At 38.1% G+C, this 23,391-nt stretch overlaps 1 protein-coding gene across 1 annotated transcript in view; it reads left to right on the forward strand.

The window, feature by feature from the left end:
- Positions 1–23,391, forward strand: part of ARHGAP42 (Rho GTPase activating protein 42) — a 331,634-nt gene that overhangs the window by 180,241 nt on the left and 128,002 nt on the right. Inside the window, exon 4 of the mRNA XM_013969404.2 lies at positions 6,406–6,477. Within this exon, the coding sequence (XP_013824858.1) occupies positions 6,406–6,477 (72 nt within the window). The remainder of the gene's footprint in view (positions 1–6,405; positions 6,478–23,391) is intronic.

The raw sequence follows: 23,391 nt of genomic DNA on the forward strand, positions 1-23,391 counted from the left end.
ATGAATGTGCATAACAATTAGAAAAACTGTGGGTTTACTGACTTCGAGAAATGCCTCTTGTGAGGTTGTGGAGAGCTAACTTTACCAGTATCTAGGAGTGAAACTCAGACTATCCCAAGACCACCTGCCATAGCTTTATCCAAAAGGGCGGGCGGGAATAGGATAAGGGGTTGGGACAGGCAGCGAAGAGATACTTGCTTGTAATCCCAAGGACTCTGATCTGACTTCTCCAGTTGTAAATACCAGTGAGACAATGAGCCAGTCTTATCTCAGCCTGTTTATAGGTGTCTTCCACATTGATTGTGTTCAGTCTACTCAATATACATACCTTTGTAATATTTTCACTTTGTGTGGATTTGATTATAATAGCCATCTCAACAGGAAGTTGTTTTTGCAGTGAGCTACATCATCCATGCTTTATTTCTATAAATAGCTTGTTCTTTGTAGCCTTCTCAAATAGTTGATAGCAGAAAATCATTAAATCTCTTCAAAAGCATTAGTTGTTCAGTCATGTCCCACTCTTTGCGACTCCATGGACCGTAGCCTGCCACGCTCCTCTGTCCATGGAATTCTCTACATAAGCATACTGAAGTGGATTGCCAGTTCTTTCTTCAGGGGATCTTCCCAACCCAGGGACTGAACCCAGGTCTCCTGCATGGCAGGCAGATTCTTTACCATCTGAGCCACCAGGGAAGCCCCAATCTCTTCAAAACCTGCAGTCTTTTAGAGCTTGTAGAGGTAGAGAATTATCTTCTCTTACATCCTGGTGGGATACGGTAATCTTTGATTTGTGATAAGCTCTGACTGGTACCAACAACAGTCAAGTTTAACCAAGACCTCGAAGGGGAAGAGAAAGTAAAAGTGTAAGAAGAATTACTTTTCAGATTTGTTTTATTCCATCACTATTCACTTCCTTAGACAGACAAGTTATGGTAAGGGTCTCTGCAGTGGAAAATAAGCATTGAAAATTCCTATAGGAAAGCTCTTAAAAATTCATGGTCTGTAGAAAATTATAATTCATGTGTACTTGGAGACAAAAAAAACCCAAACATGTTTGGATAATGATTCTTCTAACCACATAAAAACATTTTCTAGCCATTACTTTTGAATGATTTATGAGCACTCCCTTGTGGCTGTTTATTAGAATCACTTGAAATAGCAAAAGAAAAGCAACAGGAAGCTGAATTGCCTGGTTTAATGTAGTACACCCACAGTCAAAGTGTGTCTACCCAGTAAATGCAGTATTGTAAAGTCTTATTACCCAATATTAGATTTGCTTCTCTGATACAGAAAATAAGTGAAATAACCGTGATTGTTTTTGAAGTTAAAAATGGACCAGTACTTACAAAAATAAGTTTTTTAAAACCAAGGTTTAGATAGTGGTTAAAAATTATAAAATAGTTAACCCTTAATTACTGAAATATGAACTTTTCAAAAATTTATCTTATCAATATCTAGAGAGAGCATTAAAATTGCATTTGAATTTTTCCTAAAGCCCCTTAATGAGGTCATACAAAGTAACACATTCCAGAAATATTATGGAAGTTTAAATCTCCTGAACTCTGCGACTTGGTTCCATGCCCTACCCCCCGTCCCATCCTCTAGTATTACCTTTTGGAAGGAGTTTTATCAAGCCCCCTGTGTAAATTTGAGGAGAAAGAGTTCCATGTGAGCCAGAACTTCATTTCTCTAGATTGCTTTTTAAATCTTGATAAAGTCACCAGTGTTGTACCCCAGATTCAGATTTTTAATTATAGTTTCTTAGTATTTTGTATGTTATTTTCCATTATTTTTCAGTTGTAACAGTAACCCTTTTAAACCTACCTAAATTTTAAATACCTTCTTTACTTCACACGTGGATTACATCAGAATTGGAGAATTTCATCCATGTGATCGACCAGTGTGTTGGGATAAAAGGCATTCGTCCCGTAGGGGGTGTTCAAAGCTGAGAGTCAGGAGCAGACAGTTGGGTTGTAAATCCACTTTGCGCCCTTTGAGTGTTGGCGTCCCTATTTTGATCTCTTGAATTTAGATTCACATATTGTGAACAGCAGCCCATTGACTGCATACAAGAGAAGCATCATATGTCAGATGTAAAGCCACACATATGTTATTATGGTTTATGGAAAAATGTGGGTTCCTGTTATCTACCACTGCAGATGGGTACTCTGAAAAAGTTTCTGTTAAATTTATTTGGATTTCAATTTCTCCCTCTTGAATAACTACCTTTTAAATCATCTTGGAAATTCTCAGACCGCTGAGGATGGCTCTGAACTCAGTAGTTGACACTGTGAATTCTGTGATGAAACAAACATTTATTGAAAGCCTGCCATATGCCGAATCTGTGCTTGTGATTTTTAAAATATGTGTATTTTTCCTTTGATTTTTATGAAATTCTTAAGAGATACAGAGATGAAGGCATTGAGTCTTAGCAGGTTAGGTGCTGAGATTCGAAATGGAACAGGGTCTAACTTCAGCATTCACATTCTTAATATATTCCAGATGATTGTTAGGTTTTGAACTTCATTACTCATATGAAATCAACTTTAATCTAGATATTGTGAAGGGCTTAGCATAGTACTTGGCATGCATTAAACACTCAACAAATCATATCTCTTGTTATCTCTATCACTCCATTGGATGTTTTTCTTCCCCTTCTTTTTTTTTTTTTTTTCCTGTTTAGTACCTCTGGAACTTATGTTTTTATTCCTTAAGTTTCACATTAATAGAATGAGAGCAGGGGGAAGAAAGAAAAAAATTGAGCAAATCCAAAACAAAAGAAAGAGATGAAGAAATATGGACAAACTAGAGATAGGAAGTAATACTTGCCCCACTGGGTGATTGTTAATTATCACATTTGGCTCAAGTTTATATTCTCACTTTTGTTCTATCCCCAGGCCATATTTACATAACAGCCAGAGAATAGTTGTGGCAGAGATTTAAACTATTGGGTATGAATGTGAGTGCTAGCGTCTTAGCACATGGATCCGCCATCCCCTCTTTTGTCTGGTCTTTCCCAATTGAAAAACATTTCATTCGTATTGACTAGTTCCATGTTTTGAAGTGGGATACTCTGCTATGGTATTTCCGTGAATCTTTCATGGAATCAAAAGTAATAGGTCCAAAGTGAAATTCATTGTCATTTCTCTTTCTCTACCAGACATGCTCCCTGCCTCATTTACCCTAGTTCTTAAAGTTATGCTGGAGTTCCACTGCCTGAGGCTGAAAACTTCGTGTCACCTTTGATTCCTCCGCCTCTGCAGTTCCATGCTACCCGTCTGTCAACACCATAGGCCTCTGACCTAGTTGTCTCTTCAAACTTGTGTTCTTCTCCCAGCCATTCACCTGGCATGTCTTGTCCTTATCTCTTCATTCTCAAAGCATTCTGCATATTACTTCCTAGAACAAGTTTTTACATTAATCCTCTTTTTAGAAACCAGCAGTGATTCCATATTCAGGTAACTTTGCTTAGATTATGGGCATTCTTTCCTTATTGCAGTTAAATTTCCTAATAGTAATTACACACTTTTCTCCAGTTAGATAATGTCAGTAGCTAATAACCCATGGAACCTGCCGTGTGCCAAAACTTTTCAACATACTTTGTATTCACTGTGCCATTTCCATTTTTAAAAAGGTAACTGAAGGCCTGTAACTTGGTTGGCACTCACAGTCAGGATGGACTGTTAATGAACGTGTAGTAAATGCTTCTGTTTTTCCCTGTGCTGAACCCCTCCCGCACCTCCCCCCCCCACCGCCTCATATTTGCGTAATTCTGTCTCTTGCCTGTTTTATAGTGATGCCTGTTCCTAGGATATTTTTTTTCTCTTTGGTGTATCCAGTTCATATCCACTTCCTGTTCACCTCTACCCAATACTTCCTGTTCACTATCCAAATACTACCTTGACTTATTTAGTTCTCATGGATCTTTTCCGTTGTCAAAATTCTGATGTGTTTGGGATGAATTCTGCATAGTTAATCATGTAACTATTCTCAGTGTACTGTGATCAGTTTTGTCTCAAATTTTCCGAAAATTTTAGCAGGACTTTATGACATTAAATACTTGTTGAGTGAATATTTTTTCCCCCTTTTCACAAGTAGGCATCAACTTTCATGCCTTAGTTTTTTTTTCCCTTCCCCATGTAGCTCAATAGTGTGCTCGGCACATATATAAGCACCTAGTGATTGAATGTGGGAATGTCTAGGCCATCTGTCTTTTGTGACTGTCAAAGGAAAATACCTTCTCATAATGTGCACAAAGATATCCAACCAAAAGGGTAGTATAGAAGAATTGGATATGGAAGTGTATCAGGTATATCATTACAGATGGATATATGTCATATATGTTTATTTGGAGATATTAAAAACTATAAGTTTTGAGTACTTTCTGGATGTAAGGCACTGAACTAAGTGTTTTACATTCATTATCTTCATCCTTAAAATCAAGTTGTTAGGTGATACAGCTGGTGATCAGAATGTTTAAACAGCGATTCATAAGCTATGGAACTGTGTTGAAATCAGCCGTTCTTGATTTTAAATACATGTGCTTAAGACTTGTGCTGCCTATCTTCTTATTCAGCCTCATTGTTTGAGTTTTCACCACTTGAGAAATATCGCTTTGTTTAAAATCATTGCCTTTAAATACTTTAGGTCATGCTGGTTTCCAGCATAAAGCAAACATTCAGTAACTGTTGGCCTTTATTGTTGCTATTTTTCCAAATTCCACTAAAGTGTCCATGACACTGTCTTTCCTTATGTGAACTTTAAAGGCAGAATCCGTTATTTAATACCTCTGTAACATCTGGAGAAATATATACGTATGTGTTTCAATGTATTTGGAGTTTCACTAGGGCAAAGAGGATTTAGAGGGTGAGAATTAAAAGTGAGCTATTTTTGCTACTGTTCCCAGTCATCTTTCTGTAGTAAAATGCCTGCCCAGTGTATCTGGATGAATGCCTGTCCGAGCTCACAAAAAGGGCGGTAGGGGACTGATGGCAGAGATATCTGTGCTGGCTCTCAATGTCTTGGGAAGGATTTTGAGTATTGATCTACTTTGTATGTTTTCACAATAGAGGATTTTAGGTACTTTTTTCAAGAGGTCATCTCATTTTCCTACAAATTGGAAAATGACAGAATCATGGGAAGCATTATTTAGTTTTTATCTTTGTGATTACTGTCTTTGTGTGTTAGGTAGATTATGGAATTTAAGAAATAAAGCTTGACTAGAGAATAACCAGTTTAGTGAAAATAATAGAAAGTAAAACCCATTTTTTGAAATTTTAAAATTGTGATATAATGTCAAACTTATTTGAAATTATAAGAATAATATAAGGAGCTCCTGTATATGTTTTAACCTATTTTAAAATAGTGACTAATTTGAAAAATAGATTTTTCTCTCCATCTTAGCGTTTGCTAACTGTGTAGTAGGTCATAGTATTATCACAGCGGTAGAATGAATGGTAATTTTGTTAACTGGGCCTACCTTTCCCCCCCTCAACTTTATTGGTATATAATTGATTTTATGTAAGTTTAAATTGTACAATATGTTGGTTTGATGCATTTATGTATTGCAAAATGATTAATACCATGACATTAGCTAATACCTCCATCTTGCCACATTATTATTTCCTTTTGTCATGAAAACATTTAAGATCCTGTGTTTAATGTTAATACTTTTTAAAGTGATTTTTTTAAAAATCAAGATTTCCTTCCAGCATGTTGCTTTCCTTAAAAATATGTTTTCTGAATCCAGTCATTGCCCCGACCCAGCTTGAACCCCCTCACAGTATTCTTACAGACTGATTTAAAGATTTATCTCTTTGAAAGTTTAAGTGAAACCCAATTTAGAGTTTTGGACTAAAACGCTGTTCATTGAAATAAAATCAGTTACTGTTTTAGTGTGGTTGGAAATATTATGAGAATATGCAGGCAAAGCCCAAGTATAAGGAATCTAATTAAATAGGGAAAAAATAAGCCTGATTTTAGTTTGCAGCTGTACAATTATAATATTCTAGTGGCAAGACAGAAGGCTTTTATATGGCTCAATTTTCAAATGATGCTTGAACTGACTACATTAAACCAGTATAATTAAAGGTATCTTAAAATTTAATGTCTGATGTGTAGTTAAATTTTAGAATATGAACTTTAAATATTTAAGATCTCACCATGTGTACTTGTTTTCACATTAGTTACATTATTGCTAGGATCAAGTGAAATAATTTGTGAAAATTTAATTATAAAGTAGAAAAAGAGTATATGACATGTGTGAGGTATTTTTTATTTCATTTATAGATGCAAAAGGGAACAAAAACTGTTTGTTTAAGTAAGTAGAATAAGGGAGATATCGTTTTTTCAATATTGTTTGCATGAATTATACAGAATTTAATGTATTTGTATTTTTAATTTCAGATTCAAAATGCTAATGATGTATTAATTGCACCACTTGAGAAATTTCGCAAAGAACAAATAGGTGCAGCAAAAGTAAGTATTGCATTTTATTATTCTTCATATATTCTCTTGATAATTAAAGATAATATATGTAATTTCAGATGTTAACATTTTTGAAATTAGAATGACCTTTTTAAAATTCTGTACGTCATTTAAAATTTTTGCACAGAGCCTATTACACAGACTGAAATTCTTTTAAACAGAAGAAAGATATTATTCTCCTACTGAATAGAGAAAAAGTCAGCATAAGTGAGTTTCTCCCATCCCAACAGTGGTAGGACATTAGCAGTTTTAAAGAGGGTAAAATCATTGTAAAAATATGGTATTACTAACACCTATATAAAATAAAAATTAGGTATGTATGTTGAAAATTGAGGCAGTAGTTATAAAATTGCTTTTACTTTTTCTATTTTTTATTCTTAGTAAAGATACGTGTTTGTGGATAACTTTAGACCTCTTTGCCATGCCTCTGCATTAATGTTTAATTCCTTATGGATCAACTAAAATTTCTCTGAGCCTAATAATTTCTGAAATTTACTTGCAACTTCTTTCCTAGTTCCATATTTAACTACATTCTCAACATCATGTAAGGACTTAAAATTTGAGTTTCTAAAACAGAATTCATCATCTGTCATACTTCCCCCATCCTTTCTCTGTTTTGATTTTCCATTCAATGACAAACCCTTTTCTCCTTTGAGCAGTGTTTTCATTCTCCTGCAGAAATATTTCTCCTTCTATCCTTCTCCCTTCTGTCTGAAATTTTTCCCCTCCTTGGAATATTTCCTACCCTTAACTTATTGAAGTCTTGCTAGCTCTCCATGGCTTATTTCATATCTCTGCATCAGAAAGAAGCCTTCCTTTACATGGGTCTTTCTTTATACGTCTGTTCCCTTCCAGAATTGATTTTTTTTTTTAGAGGATCAAGTAATCTGTATGTTTATTTCCTGTGAAAAGCTATCACAGTCTGCCTTGAATTAGAGTTTTATGTGCACTTACCCACCAATTATGAGTCCTTATCAAGTCAAGAATGAAACCAGAACCATTCTCTGTTAATTAATTCAGCAAACATCTATCAGTATCTCTGTTGGCCCACTTATGGTGTTTGATAAGATTAAGGGATACAACTGTAAACAGGACAGACAAGCTCCCTGCACTTGTTATCTTTTGTGTGTTTACAAATGCACTGAGGATTGTGGAACAGAAGTACATGGTGCCTTGTGAGAATATAATTAATGGAACTGACCTTGTCCAGAGAACCAAGCAATGCCTTCTGGAGGAAGTATTGGTTAAACTGAGAGCTGAATGATAGGAAAGAAACAGCTGGAAATGGGGATACAGGGAGGGGAAGGGAGGACCCCTTTTCACATTCCCGAAGAGGGAACAGGGTGGATATGAATGAAGGCCTTGAAGAAGGAGAGAGCCTGGCATTTTAGAGTAAAAAGTTTTAATGTGTTTGAAACATAGACGACCGTGGGGATGGAGGACATGTGCACACCTTTATTAGTGGTTCACAGTGTTTACTCCTTATTCGGATTTACTTTTATTCTCTGATCATGTAAAGAAATGTAGGTAGAGGAGTGATTATACTTGCACTTTAAAACATCCCTCTAGTTGGACTGGAGGAGGGGGACTGTTTGAGTGAAGCCAGTTTGGGAGTTAGTCGTTAGTGGCTGTCGGTTCAGAAGGGGATGCAGCCGTGGAGAAAACAGAGTATATTTCAGATATAAAATGGAAAGCGTAGGAAATGGGTTACAGACTGAAAAGTGAGCAACAGGACATTTCAGGGATAACTCCCAGGATTCTGTGTTATAAAACTGGGCATTTTTTCCAGCCGTTTACTGACTTAGGCTGCTTTTACGTTTGAATGACAGAAATGGGGAGTTTGACCTTGAGGTAGGATGACTGAACTCAGGGTCTCACCACTCCATCCAGGTGGAGACAGTGACTTGGCAGGTATGTGTTCAGATCTGAATTAGAAATGTGTTTGGGATCTGTCCTCCAGATGGTAATGAAAATCATGGGAGTAGGTTAGAGCCCTTAGCGAAAGAAGAGAGGGAGAAGAGGACCTAAATTCTTGATGACCTGAGAACTCTCAACATTTGATGTTTGGAAAGAAACAAAGACAGATAAGGAGGCTGAGAAGGAAGAAGACAGGAGGAAGAAAAAGGAAGAAGCAGAAGAAGGAAGAAAATACAAGAATGTGGTGGCCTAGAGCAAGCAAGAGTCTTTTCAAGAGTAAAACAGCTGATCTTCCTTGAGATCCAGACTGCAGGGGTTTTCACTGAGTTATTAAATCTGTGACCTGATTAAATCCTCACAAGCAACCTGGGAGGTGAGTGCAGGTGTTAGTTACATCTGCTTTACAGTGAGGAAAACGATGAGGTCACCTGCATGGACCAGACCCCAGAGCTGGGAAGTCAGACTCTGGGTATGAAATCAAGCCATTTTCCTTCAAGGTCTTGGTTTACTATATTTCATTTCATCAGTGGGCTTCCCTGGTGGCTCAGATGGTAAAGCATCTGCCTGCAATGTGGGAAACCTGGGTTCAATCCCTGAGTGAGGGAGATCCCCTGGAGAAGGCAGTGGAAGGCAGTGGCACCCCACTCCAGTACTCTTGCTTGGAAAATCTCATGGACGGAGGAGCCTGGTGGGCTACAGTCCCTGGGGTCGCAAAGAATCAGACATGACTGAGCGACTTCACTTTCATTTCATCAGTGATGTTTTTATAATATTAAAAAGCTTTGTGAAGAAGTCTTTTTCTAGCACAGAATATTCCATGTTTGGAGCTCATATAAAATAGTAAATTTCACATTTGTATAAATTCTTATTTGTTTACATTTGCTACAGGGGTAGTAGCGTGAGCGAATACACTCATTTTATTTTGTTTTTTAAGTATCTCAGTTGTTGAACAGATCAGCTGGGAGCACACAACAGCATTCTACCATCTTGCCTACTCATTGGGAGGTTAAACTTAAGATCAAATTAATTCAGATGACATCTTGAGCAAAAATGTGATTGTAGTGGGCCTCCTGGTGGTGTTGATTCTGTGTATTTTATTTGCCTGATAGCTCTTAGTACTATATAGTTGCTCAGTTTCTAAGTAATCCTTGTAGAGTAAAGTGAATAGAAAGCAGGAATTGTCCTCTGCAATATTTTTTAGGTCATTATCTTTTTTTCTGGTATTGTAGAACCATCTTGGTAGGAATACAAATCTGGAAGATGTTGATTTCTTTCCATCGCTTTACTTCCTGTTGTACTTAGTTAATTTTTTACTTGGTAAATAAAGTGAATCCTCCAAATGATACTCAGCTGCTTTTCACAGTCTTGGCAGCGGAGGTTTCGCGCAAGTGTGCTCAGGCCTGTGCGGGAGCCAGAGGAGAGGTCCGTTACAGCAGGACATGCCCAGTTGGTGCTGGTGGAGACACTGCGTCCAGTTGGCCCTTCCTCGCGGGCGGATGGTCCCGTTTAGATGAAGTGGACAGAGTCCACGGACCACAAACATCCCCTGTGTGAAGTGTGTCTTTATGGAGCGTTGAGACACCTGATCCTTTGCTGTGGAAAGCGAGGCCCTGAGTGACTTACAGTTGTGGGGAAACACAAAGCAGAACAAACCACTGCATCTGTGAGGGACATTAGGAAAGATAAATGATGAGATTGGTGAACTGAAGGACAGGGGAGATGAGTCCTGCTTTGTGAACAGCTAAAGATTGGAAGAATTATCCATAAACACTTGCCAAGTGTGTATTTCTTTTAGAGGATCTTATTCTGAGGGTGTACACAGAATGGAATTGTATTGCAGGGCTGACCTATTACGCACGCCAGAGTATAGAAGTGAATGTTTGGTTTCTTTAATTTGCCTCCTGATACACTGCTGATTTAAATTCTAGAAATGAGTGGAAAGTAGGTATTTAGAATGATTAATGCTAGCTAGAATTCCCACAGTATGAATGTACTTAGAGCAGCGTTATTGTAGAACATGATGAGATATAACTTTTTTCACCTTTTTTGTATACACTGACGGATATATTTCATTACATTGGAAGTGTTCTCCTTGCTCCCAGAGAGAATGAATTGTAAGTCACATCTGCACACATGTTCCTGCATAAACTGACTCCAAAATATTGGTAGAATTTCATACCTGAGTTCCTAATAAAAGATACATGTAGGGAGAAATCTCTGTCGGGCTCATTTTCCACATATAAACAGACTGAGCCGGTAGTTGGGGGCAGAGTAAGGACCAGAGCTCAGTCCCTAGGATCATCGATCTTTTGACTCCTCCATGCTGCTCTTTAGAATACTCTTCTGTGAATTTTACTGCTTTCTCTACCGTTAGCAAATAAATGTTTCAATGTGAAACATTTCAATGATAAAAATGTTGCAAATGAGCCCAAAGATGACCACTTTGAAGCAAGCCTAACTAATGTATCTCCCTTGATTTAAAAATTCCCCAGCATACAGTAGGCAGTTAACATGGTCTGGTTTTATTAGATAAAAGAGACATGAGAAATACTACCTGTTAAAGTTGAAAGGTACATTTTCATTTTATGGGAAATGTTTTTAAAACTGGTTTTCATTTTCACTTAGACTTTACTGGAAATCATGTGAACATTCTTCCATGGTTTTAAAACAAAAATAAATGATATAATGTTAGTCATGTAAAAATAGAACTTGATTTTCTTTACATTAATTTCACAGTGAAAACTGTAGTAGAATTGGATAGTTTTTGTCCCTTTGTTTTGTCCGTAGAAGAATTTGGTTCTGCTTCTGAACATTGTTAATTACATGACAAGGCATGTTAATAATTTTAGCATATGGTGCCTAAAATATATCTGTGGATAACTGTCACAATTAATTTCTATACAACCTTAAGATGTCCTTCATGTGGAAACTGCATCCTAATTTGTTGTCTCAAATATGCAAGTGGTTTAGGGAATCTAGAAGAATTACAAATGCTTTCAAATTTAAAAGAATTTGTCACTAAGCTGAGTTATTCATCTAATTTAAAGCATACTAAATACTTGAACTCATGTTGAAAACAATCCAAAAGCGAATCCCCTAGTGGTCGAGTGGTTATGACTCTCCTCTCCTACTGCAGGGGGCACTGGACTTCCACCTCTTTTGGATTGTTCTCATTATGAATCCAAACATAAAATTAGATAAGTAACTCAGCTAGGTGATGAACTTATGGTTACCACAAGGGAAAGCCGGAGGGGCGGTGGGGGATTGGGAGATTGGGATTGGCACATACACACTAATTCGCTGGTGGCGCAGATGGGAAAGAATCCGCTTGCAATGTGGGAGACCTAGGTTCAATCCCTGGGTTGGGAAGATCACCTGGAGGAGGGCATGGCAACCCACTCCAGTATTCTTGCCTGGAGAATCCCCATGGACAGAGGAGCCAAGCCGGCTGCAGTCCATTGGGGTCACAAAGAGTCCGACATGACTGTGCGACTAAGCACAGTACTTCTGTAGAACAGGTAACTGATAAGACCCTACTGTATAGCATAGGAAACTCTATTCACTACTCTGTAATGACCTATGTGGGAAAAGAAACTTAAAAAGAATGGTTATATACTGATTCACTTTGCTATACAACAGAAATGAACAACATTGTAAACCAACTGTGCACCAATACAGATTAATTTAAAAAACAAAAGGAAGTTGTTTATAGGATCAGAGTATGGACTTAAATCGACTTCCCACCTGGTTTCTTAATACTTTCAATGCCTCTTCTTTATGGGATTCTCAAGGTCTCAAGGCAAGAATCCTGAAGTGGTTTGCCATTCCCTTCTCCAGTGGACCATGTTTTGTCACAACTCTCCAACATGACCTGTCCAATTGGATGGCCTTGCACAGCATGGCTCATAGTTTCATTGGATTAGACGACATTGTGATCTATGGGATCGTTTTGGTTACAAATAGCTTACAGATAGCTGAGAAAAGAAGAGAAGCAAAAGGCAAAGGATAAAAGGAAAGATACACCCATCTGAATACAGAGTTCCAAAGAAGAGCAAGGAGAGGTAAAGAAAACCTTCCTCAGTGATCAGTGCAAAGAAATAGAGATAGAATGGGAAAGACTAGAGATCTCTTCAAGAAAATTAGAGATACCAAGGGAACTTTTCATGCAAAGATGGGCACAATAAAGGACAGAAACAGTATGGACATAACAGAAGCAGAAAATATTAAGAAGAGGTGGCAAGAATACAAAATGAATGCAGGAGACGTGGGTTTGATTCCCCTAGTTGGGGAAGACCCCCTAGAGAATGAAATGGCAACCGAGCCCAGTATTCTTGCCCAGGAAATGCCATGGACAGAGAAGCCTGGCAGGCTACAGTCCATTGGGCACAACTTAACAACTAAAGCACCAGCACTACCCTCACTGCTATACGGAACATGCTTAGGGCAGTACTTGGTTAACTACTAAAAAAGAGACCTTAATGACCCAGATAACCATGATGGTGTGAACACCCACCTAGAGCCAGACATCCTGAAGTGTGAAGTCAAGTGAGCCTTAGAAAGCATCACTACTAACAAAAGTTAGTGGAGGTGATCAAATTCCAGCAGAGCTATTTAAAATCCTAAAAGATGATGTTGTGAAAGTGTTGCACTCAATATGCCAGGAAATTTGGAAAACTCAGCAGTGGCTGCAGGACTGGAAAAGGTCGGTTTTCATTCCAATCCCAAAGAAGTTCAGTTCAGTTCAGTTGCTCAGTCATGTCCGACTCTTTGCAATGCCATTGACTGCAGCAAACCAGGCTTCCCTATCTATCACCAACTCCCAGAGCCTGCTCAAACTTATGTCCGTTGAGTTGGTGATGCCATCCAACCATCTCATCCTCTGTCGTCCCCTTCTCCTCCTGACTTCAGTCTTTCCCAGCATCAGGGGCTTTTTGCAGTGATTTTGGAGACCAAGATAATAAAGTCTCTCAATATTTCCATACTTTCCCCATCTATTTGCCATGAAGTGATGGGACCAGATGCCATGATATTAGTTTTTGGAATGCAGAACGTTAAGTCAGCTTTTTCATTCTCCTCTTTCACTTTCATCAAGAGGCTCTTTAGTTCCTATTCACCTTCTGCACCTCACCACTTTTAGGGTGGTGTCATCTACATATCTGAGTTTATTTCTGTTTCTCCCGGAAATCTTTATTCCAGCTTGTGTTTCATTCAGCCTGGCATTTTGCATGATGTACTCTGCATGTAAGTTAAATAAGCAGGGTGACAATATACAGCCTTGACGTACTCCTTTCCCAATTTGGAACCAGTCTGTTGTACCATGTCCGGTTCTACTGTTGCTTCTTGATCTGCATATAGGTTTCTCAGGAGGCAGGTAAGGTGGTCTGGTATTCCCACCTTTTGAAGAATTTTCCATAGTTTGTTGTGATCCACACAGTCAAAGGCTTTAGTGTAGTCAATGAAGCAGATGTTCTTCTGGAATTCTCTTGGGTTTTTCTATGATCCAATGGATGTTGGCAATTTGATCTCTGGTTCCTCTGCCTTTTCTAAATCCAGTTTGAACATCTGGAAGTTCTTGGTTCATGTACTGTTGAAGTCTAGCTTGGAGAATTTTGAGCATTACTTTGCTAATGTATGAGATGACTGCAGTTTTGTGATAATTTGAACATTCTTTGGTTGAACATTCTTTGGCATTGCCTTTCTTTGCTATTTGATGCTTTTAAACTTTGGTGTTGGAGAAGACTATTGAGAGTCCCTTAGATTGCAAGGAGATCAAACCAGTCAATCCTAAAGGAAATTAGTCTGGAATATTCATTGGTAGGACTGATGCTGAAGCTGAAGTTCTACTACTTTGGCCACCCAATGCCAAGAACTGACTCCTGGGAAAAGACCCTGATGCTGGGAAAGATTGAAGGCAGGAGAAGGGGACGACAGAGGATGAGATGGTTGGATGGCATCACCGACTGAATGGACATGAGTTTGAACAAGCTCCAGGAGATGGTGAAGGACAGGGAAGCTTGGAGTGCTGCAGTCTATGGGGTCACAAAAAGTCAAGACACTTCTGAAGCAACTGAGCTTGTGCTCAACGGACTTAGATCACCTTACTTTCCTCCAACAGATCCTTCAGGGAATGGTCAGGATTTTCATGTTTGCTTCTGGCCTCTGAGCTGAGTCTCTCTCTTAAACAGATATTCTCTGGCAGTGACTGTATTGGGACTGAGTTTCTGGGCAGACTAGAAACCATTTGATAGTTGATTTGAAATTACTTGCAATTTCCTTTATTGTAGCTTCTATCAGTAGATTCTATTATGTTACATAGAGTGACAGAATAACTGATTTTGTTATTTGGTCATGTTTTTAAACAATAATATTACTCTTTTTAGTAGTTAACCAAGTACTGCCCTAAGCATGTTCCGTATAGCAGTGAGGGTAGTGCTGGTGCTTTAGTTGTTAAGTTGTGCCCAATGGACTGTAGCCTGCCAGGCTTCTCTGTCCATGGCATTTCCTGGGCAAGAATACTGGGCTCGGTTGCCATTTCATTCTCTAGGGGGTCTTCCCCAACTAGGGGAATCAAACCCACGTCTCCTGCATTATAGGCAGTCTTCTGCATTGCTGGCAGATTATTTACCGCTGAGCCATCAGGTGAAACTCATTTAATCCTCACACCCGACAGATAAGAAAACTGCTAAAACTGATAGATAAAGAAAATGAGGTGCCGAAAGTTTCAGCAGATGGGCAGAGGTCACATAACTGGAAAGGTGTAGAGTTAGATTTTAGCCGGAGATGAGATCAAGCCTGCAGAGTACTTTAGTACCACCACCACCACATGTTTGATGCTGAAGAAATACAAATCCCTTTTCTATATACTGGGAAAAGGAAACGTTGTCTGGTTAGCATGTTTAGAGAGCAAGATTTACTGTCTTTTAATTATTTATCAGCCAGTTCTGTAGAATCATACAAATCTGAGATCAAAACCTGGCATTTAATATTTAGGAAATGTGAACTTGGATAATAACTTTCTAAAGCCTTGGTTTCACCCTCAGAAAAATAGTACAATGTTAATTGTTCATATTTTATCATTAGTAGTAATACTTTGTGTTGGCATTAATCAAAGTATTGCAGTAAAAATACTGTTCATGTAGGTTAATTTGTCTTACTTTGTTTTATGGACAGAGACAAATGCAAGTTCATTGCTAAATATTTACATAGAGTGATTCATGGGGCTACCAAGCAAGAGGCTCTTTAATGTACCTTACTTGTAATTAATAACACTGTACAATCTCTGGAGCACTATTCTTATCACTGATAATAGTCTTACAGAGTTGGAACTATCATCATTCTTTAGATGACTGAGACCCAGAAGGATCGAGTGGTGTTGCCAGTAACCCCAAGGTTACTGTGCTCTGCCTGGGACTCAGATCCCGGGCTTCTGTTACCTGATTCAGTACTTTGACACCTGCCTCCATCATGGAATGTAAACCTTATATATATATATATACACATATATATATGTATATATATATATAATTTATTGTGTATTTTCACCATCCTTAATAGCATTTTATAAGGTTACTATCAGCCCTAATTTACCCCATTGCCACCACTAGAGAAACAAACCAAACCATTTTCCTTGGAGACAATGAATCGGTAGTCATTTCTGTACAAGTGGTACCATTCAGTGTCTCTGTGTACTTTGAAAATTCTAAATGTGTCGTGTTTTTATGTATATTTCAGAATCTGACAGTCATTGGGAAAGCTGAGCTTCACATAGACTTAGAATTCTGGGTAGGAATGTAACCCAAAAACCATTTTACTGAACAAGTCAATTTATATATATTACATCTTTATATAGTAGGAGCTTCCCAGGCGGCACTAGAGGTAGAGGCCTCCTGCCAATGTAGGAGACGCAAGAGACGTGGGTTCACTCCTTGGGCTGGGAAGATCCCCTGGAGGAGGAACTGGCAACCCACTCCAGTATTCTTACCTGGAAAATTCCTTGGACAGAGGAGCCTGGTGGGCTGCAGTCCATGGAGTCACAAAAAATTGGACACGACTGAGCACACACACACACACGGGGACATTATATATTAAATGTCTCTCTGTGTTTACATACATATATAGATTATTGCAAACTTCATTAAGTGGCTCCTGTTTGCTCAGATAAGAAGATATGCTCTTATAATTTGACGATAATAGATTGTAGTTGAGATTATCATTATTTTTCTGCCTAATTATTCTTATGTTGATGCCTGAAGACTGATACTTAAGAAATATTTTAAGATTCCCCATGATATATATTTTTACAAAAGATCCTAATGCTAAATTTTTAGGTCAAATATATAATTAAAAAAAATTTTCCCACAGTTCACAAATACCATATGTAAATAGGAACTGATAAAATACAGTGGAATCTTGCTAAGGAGCATCATTGTTAAAATCAGCGCCCAGAGATCTGGAGAGTGAAATCTGTTGTACAGTTCAGATTCCTTTTATTCTTCAGTGGTCAGCCTTCTTCAGTGTGAATCAAACCTATTTCCTTATAATGAAATCTCCATAGCAAATCTAGTTACTTAGGGTTAACCTGATGGAGGGAGAAACTCTAAATAATGAAAATTTTCTAGGTCTCTTGCTTCTACATAGGGCATCTGTGAGAAGTTCAAAAGTTCCATCTCCACAGAGCAAATTGCCCTAGCCAATTGTGTATCTTCTCCAGATAACAAGGTGGTTCTGAGACTTGGTGTTTTTATTTGTAGATGCATTCTTTCCTGTACCCTCTGTACAGGCTACTCTGCTGCAGAAGAGTTTCATACATGAGTTTATTCCTCGAATTCATTTCAGCATACACGTGTTGGTTCTGAGCATTTCTATGCATGTTGCTATTTTTACGTCTACTTTATTTGTTCAGGATCACTGCCTTCCCAGTGGTCCTTGAGATGCTTGGAAAGCTATCTTGGATTTACTTTTTTTTTTTTTTTCCCACAGTTAAGTGGTTAGAAATATTGTGAAATATTTGGGGAACTTGATACTTACTTCTGTGGACAACTCAAAGAAGAAGACAGTAAAACTGGAAGCATTTTATGTTTACATTTTTTAATTTGAAGCAGTTGCAGATATAAACAGAAGGCTGTTTCAAGCATTAGGAATAGGTTAGTGTCTAGTAAGCACCATTTGTTGTTAACTATGAATCTCTGATAAAATAATTATCATCAGTGACCTAAGCTATCCTGTATTTTACTTTACAATGTAGTACTTGCTTGTTTGTTGTGAAAAATAACAGAGAAATACCAGAGTTTATTACCAGGTAAACTAAGAAAGAAAATGAAAGATGAAGGATTTTCTAAATCATTTTATAGAATACTAATTTTTACACATTATACATTATAACCTATTCTTTGAGTGTTTTACCAATGAGTTATGCCAGCATTTCAATTTTAATGGTTCTCTATTGGTCTGTTCCTATTGCCATCACCTATATTTTATGTGTATCAAATTAGAATTAAAACTTTATAATATACATTGAAGTAATTAGAAACCTTCTAAAGACTATGAAGGGCTTCCCTGGTGGCTCAGTGGTAAAGAATCTGCCTACCAATGCAGGAGACACAGGTTTGATCCCTGTGTCTGGAAGATCCCCTGGAGAAGGCAATGGCCACCCACTCCAGTATTCTTGCCCAGGTAATCCCATGGACAGGGGAGCCCGGTGGGCCACAGTTCGTGGGGTCACAAAAGAGTTGGACATGTCTTAGCAACTAAACAACAACAAAGACTATTAATTAGGATGTTAAATATTTAGAAAACTTCTACAGATTTAAAAATTAGGAAGAATCACAGGCTACTTCCTCTAAAAAATCAATTGAAACCTTTTGTTACATTGGCAATACAGAACATTTTCATGTCTAGTTCAGGAAAAGAAAAAAAAAAAAAAAGGTTCCTGACTACCAAACGTGAAAATTGCCAGGAAGCATCTGAATTTGTTCAACATCCCTGTTAAGTTTTGGTTTTTCTTTTTTTTTTTTTTAATATCATGTTGGTTTAACTTACCAACTCTTGTTTTCTATAAACAGCTTCATTTTTTCAGCATTCTTGTTAAAAAAAATTAGCAGTGGAAACTGAACATGAAGCCCCTGATTACCACATTTTAAAAAGTATCAATACTGACTAGTAAAATTATTTACCTTTTCACTGTTCCTGCCACATTGTTTCTTCCAGTCAAAATAAAATCTCAGCATCTATTAACTAGAGTTCTTTGAGTACATGCTTGTCTGGTAGACTTTTTGGATTTGGTGGTAAAACTTACGTTTCAGTTACTTCATTCCGAAGTCATGAGTTTTTTGGCATCTAGAGTTTATCATCTAACATATTGACAGGTTCTCTACTACCTCATTCTCCTTTCCAAGCTCTGAGTCATTAGAAATCTGATGAGCATGCCATCAGTCATCTTGCCTTAAGTTATTGATACAAAAACATTCAACTGTAGTATTGATCTGCTTTATACTAACTAGACATGGTGTTCAGTCTTGTAGACTCAAAAACAAAATATGATGCTTACCTTCATGCAGCTAACAGAATAGCAGAGGAAGCCCCAAGGACACAGGTAATTAAGATGGAATGGGATTAGTGGTGTATCTGAAATATGCCTGCAGTCTTATTTATTCTGCCTAACAGGGGAAAGGGGGCTGGCATAGCCCTTTGTGAAATTATGATATTCCACAGGTACAGTTTAAAGGCTGGCAAATAGCATCCTTGACAAAAGAAAAGTGGTAGTGGCAATAAATTGTGCAGTGTGGCTTAAAAGCTTGATATATTTCAGTGTGATTAGAGCTGTTGCTTTTACCACTTTTATTAACAACAACAAAAAACCATGAACTGCATTAAGAAATACACTTAATATCACAATTCACGGAGTATATGTGTACGGAATAACTGAGGCAGAAGAAAGGACAAGTGAACTGGAAGGTAGAATAATGGAAACAGCTGCTGTGGAATGAAAAAAAAAAGATAAGGACAGTCATAGAGACTTCTGGAACAGTATTAAATGCACCGATATTCAAATTATGGGGATTCCAGAAGAAGAAGAAGAGAAAGAGATAGGGTCTGAGGAAAATATTTGAAGAGACTACAGTCAAAAACTTTCCTAACTTGGGAAAAGAAATAGCCACCCAAGTCCAGGAAGCGGAGAGAGTCCCATACAGGATAAATGCAAGGAGGAACATGCCAAGACCCATATTCATAAAACTAACAAAAACTGAATACAGAGAAAAAGTATCAAAAGCAGCAAAGGAAAAGTAACAAATAACGTGCAAGGGAAGGGAGTGGCATGATATATTTAAAGTGATGAAAGGAAAAGGCGTGCAACCAAGATTACTCTACCCAGCAAGGATCTCATTCAGAGTCAATGGAGAAATCAAAAGCTTTACAGATAAGCAAAAGCTGAGAGAATTCAGCGCTACCAAATCAGCTTTACAATAAGTGCTAAAGGAAAGAAAGAAAAGGAATCCAAATTGGCAGAGGAGTAAAACTGTTATTGTTTGCAGATGACATTGTACTTTACATAGAACATTGTAAATATGCTAGCAGAAAACCGCTAGAGCTCATCAATGAATTTGGAAGAGTTGCAACATACAAAATTAAGGCACAGAGATCTCTTGCATGCCTTTTTTTTTTTTTCTCTTCTGTTCCTATATGCTAACAGCAAAAGGTCAGAAAGAGGGATTAAGGAAACAATCTCATTTACCATTGCATCAAAAAGAGTAAAAAATCTACCTAAGGAGGCAAAAGACCTTACTCAGAAAACTGGAAGATACTGATGAAAGAAATCAAAGAAAACACAAAGAGATGGAGAAAGATAACACATTCTTGTAATAAAAGAATCAATATTGTGAAAATGACTCTACTACCAAAGTAATCTACAGGTTCAGTGCGATCCCTATCAAATTATGGATGACATTTTTCAAAAAATTAAAATAAAATTTTTTACATATTATATGGAAACCAAAAGACTATGAATAGTGAAAGCAATTTTGAGATAGAACACAACTGGAAGAATCAGGCTCCCTGACTTCAGACTATACTAGAAAGTTCAGAGATAAACCCATGCACCTTAATAAAGGAGTCAAGAATATACTATGGAAAAAATAATATTGAATAGTCGCTTCAATAAGTGGTGCTGGGAAGACTGGGCAGCTACATGTGAAAGAAAGAAATTAGAACACTCTCTAACACCATCCACAAAAATAAAGTCAAAATGGATTAAAGACCTAAATGTAAGGTCTAACACTATAAAACAGATGAAAATATAGGCAAGAACACTCTTTAACATAAATCAAAGAAAGATCTTTTTCAGTCCACTGCCTAGAGTAATAAGAATGAAAACAAAAATAAACAAATGATACCTAATTGAAACTTAAAAACTTTTGTAGATCGAAGGAAACTATTAGTGAAATGAAAAGACGATCCTCAGAATAGGAGAAGATATTTTCAAATGAAGCAACTGACAAGGGATTACTCTCCAAAGTCTATCAAAAAACAAACAGCCAATGAAAAAATGGGCAGAAGACCTAAATGGAGATTTCACCAAAGAATACATACAGATAGATGGCCAACAAACATGTGAAAAGATCCTCAACAGCATTAATTATTAGAGAAATGCAAATCAAAACTACAACGAGATATCACCTCACACTGGGCAAAATGGCCATCATCAAAAAAAATTTACAAGGTAAGGAGAGACATGAACTCTTCTACACTTTGGTGGGAATGTAAATTGGTACAGCAACTATAGACAACAGTACGGTCATGCTTAGTCGTTCAGTCTTGTCCAAGTTGTTGCAACCCCATGGACTGTAGCCCTCCAGGCTCCTCTGTCCATGAGGATTTTCCAGGCAAAAATACTGGAGTGTTGCCATGCCCTCCTCCAGGGGATCTTCCCAACCCAGGGATTGAACCCAAGTCTCCCACATTGCAGACTGATTTTTTTTACAATCTGAGCCACCAGGGAAGCAGAGAACAAAGAGAAGCAGAGAATAGTATGAAGTGAAGTGAAAGAGCTCAGTCTTGTCTGACTCTTTGTGACCCCATGGACTAGACAGTTGATGGAATTTTCCAGGCCAGAATACTGGAGTGGGTAGCCTTTCCCTTCTCCAGGGGATCTCCCCAACCCAGGGATCGAACCCAGGTCTCCCACATTGCAGGTGGATTCTTTCCCAGCTGAGCCACCAGGAAAGCAGAGAACAGTATAGAGGTTCCTTAAAAGATAAAACAGACGCAGTAATGACCCAGTAATCCCACTCCTAGACATATATCCAGAGAAAACCATAATTTGAAAGGATGCCTGCACTCTGATGTACATCGAAACACTATTTCCAATGTCCAAGACATGGAAGTAACCTAAATGTCCATTGACAGAGGAATGGATATAGAAGATGTGGGACCTGTGTACAATAAAATATTAATCAGCCTTAAAAAGGGACACAACAGTGCCAATTGCAGAGATGTGGATGGGCCTAGAGATTGTCATACAGACAAAGTAAATTAGGAAGAGAAAACACATATTGAAAAATACCACTTGTAAGTGGAATCTAGGCAAATGGTACAGATGAACGTATTTGCAAAGCAGAAATAGAGTCATTGATGTAGAGAACAAACTTATGGTTACTAAGGGGGTAGAGGGGTTGGGACAAACTGGGAGACTGGGGTTAACATATATCCACTACTATATATAAAATAGGTAAGGAGTGAGAACCCATTGTATAGCATAGGGAATTCTACTCAATGATCTGTGGTGACCTACACGGGAAGGAAATCTGGAGAAGAGGGGATATGAATGTGCATTTTGCTGGTTCACTTTGTTCTCCAGCAGGAACTAACACAATGTTGTAAAGCAACTTTACTCCAAGAGAAAATAAAAACAAAACACAAGCAGTGAATATATGTGCCAATATGCTTCTATACACATGATGTAATCCGGTATTTTTTAGTATGCTGTAACCCACAGTATGAATAAAGATTGCATCTGAGCTTAGCCTGTGTATGAAAATGGAAGACGTGGGTAAATTAGTAAAAAATGGGGCAGTAAAATTAGTGAAAAATACTAATTCATGAAAATTTCACTCAGGAGCAAATCAGTGAAAAATACTCAGCTGGGGCAGAATAGTGGGGAGTTTTGTGCTGCACCAGGGAGTTGTTTGGTAAATGATAATTATGATGATCAGGATAGGCTAGATAATGATCATTTATGTCAGACAGTTCTCTAGGGAGCTCATATATTCTTTTGTTTAATCTTTGCAACAACCCTGTGAGTCAAGGGCTATTGTTTTCACCCTCTTCTTTCCAAAGAGTAAATTGGGCCACACAGAGGGGTAATCTAATTTGCCTAGACTGCAGCATGCCAGGCCTCCGTGTCCATTACCAACTCCCAGAGTTTACTCAAACTCATGTCCATCGAGTCGGTGATGCCATCCAACCATCTCATCTTCTGTCGTCCTCTTCTCCTCCTGCCTTCAATCTTTCCCAGCATCAGGGTCTAGTGTGCAACAAAGCAGGGGTTGAACCCAGGCAGTTGGGCTCTAAGGCACATGTCCCTGATTGTGACCCTGTTCTCATGAGGCCAGTTGAACCTTGAACCGCTGGAGTCCTGATCTTTTCCATGGGGTTCACAGAGGAGCCTCTTTGTTAACCCTCCAGTTTCTTTCTGGCACTGCCTTTCTCATCTTCTGCTTTGATTCAGTAGCTGTTGCCATTGTAATGCTTTTCAAGTCAGTATAGTTCTCCAGTCTGCAGCATGTTTCCTTTTCAAATTTACTTCTGCCCTTCCCTTTGGGCATGAGAAACTTACCTCTCTGTCTGTGAATTCTGATGTTTTCAAGTTCCCCAAAGAAAGGAGAGGCACAGGAGGACGTGAGCCTACCCTCCTGTGAGGGGTTTTGCCAACTTTTCTGCACCAGAGCCAGCTCAGAGCAAGTTTCGCAGTGGAGACCCAGGTTCTTCCATTCT

The sequence above is a fragment of the Capra hircus genome, chromosome 15, assembly GCF_001704415.2.
Source record: "Capra hircus breed San Clemente chromosome 15, ASM170441v1, whole genome shotgun sequence".
In the NCBI taxonomy this organism is placed as follows: domain Eukaryota; kingdom Metazoa; phylum Chordata; class Mammalia; order Artiodactyla; family Bovidae; genus Capra; species Capra hircus.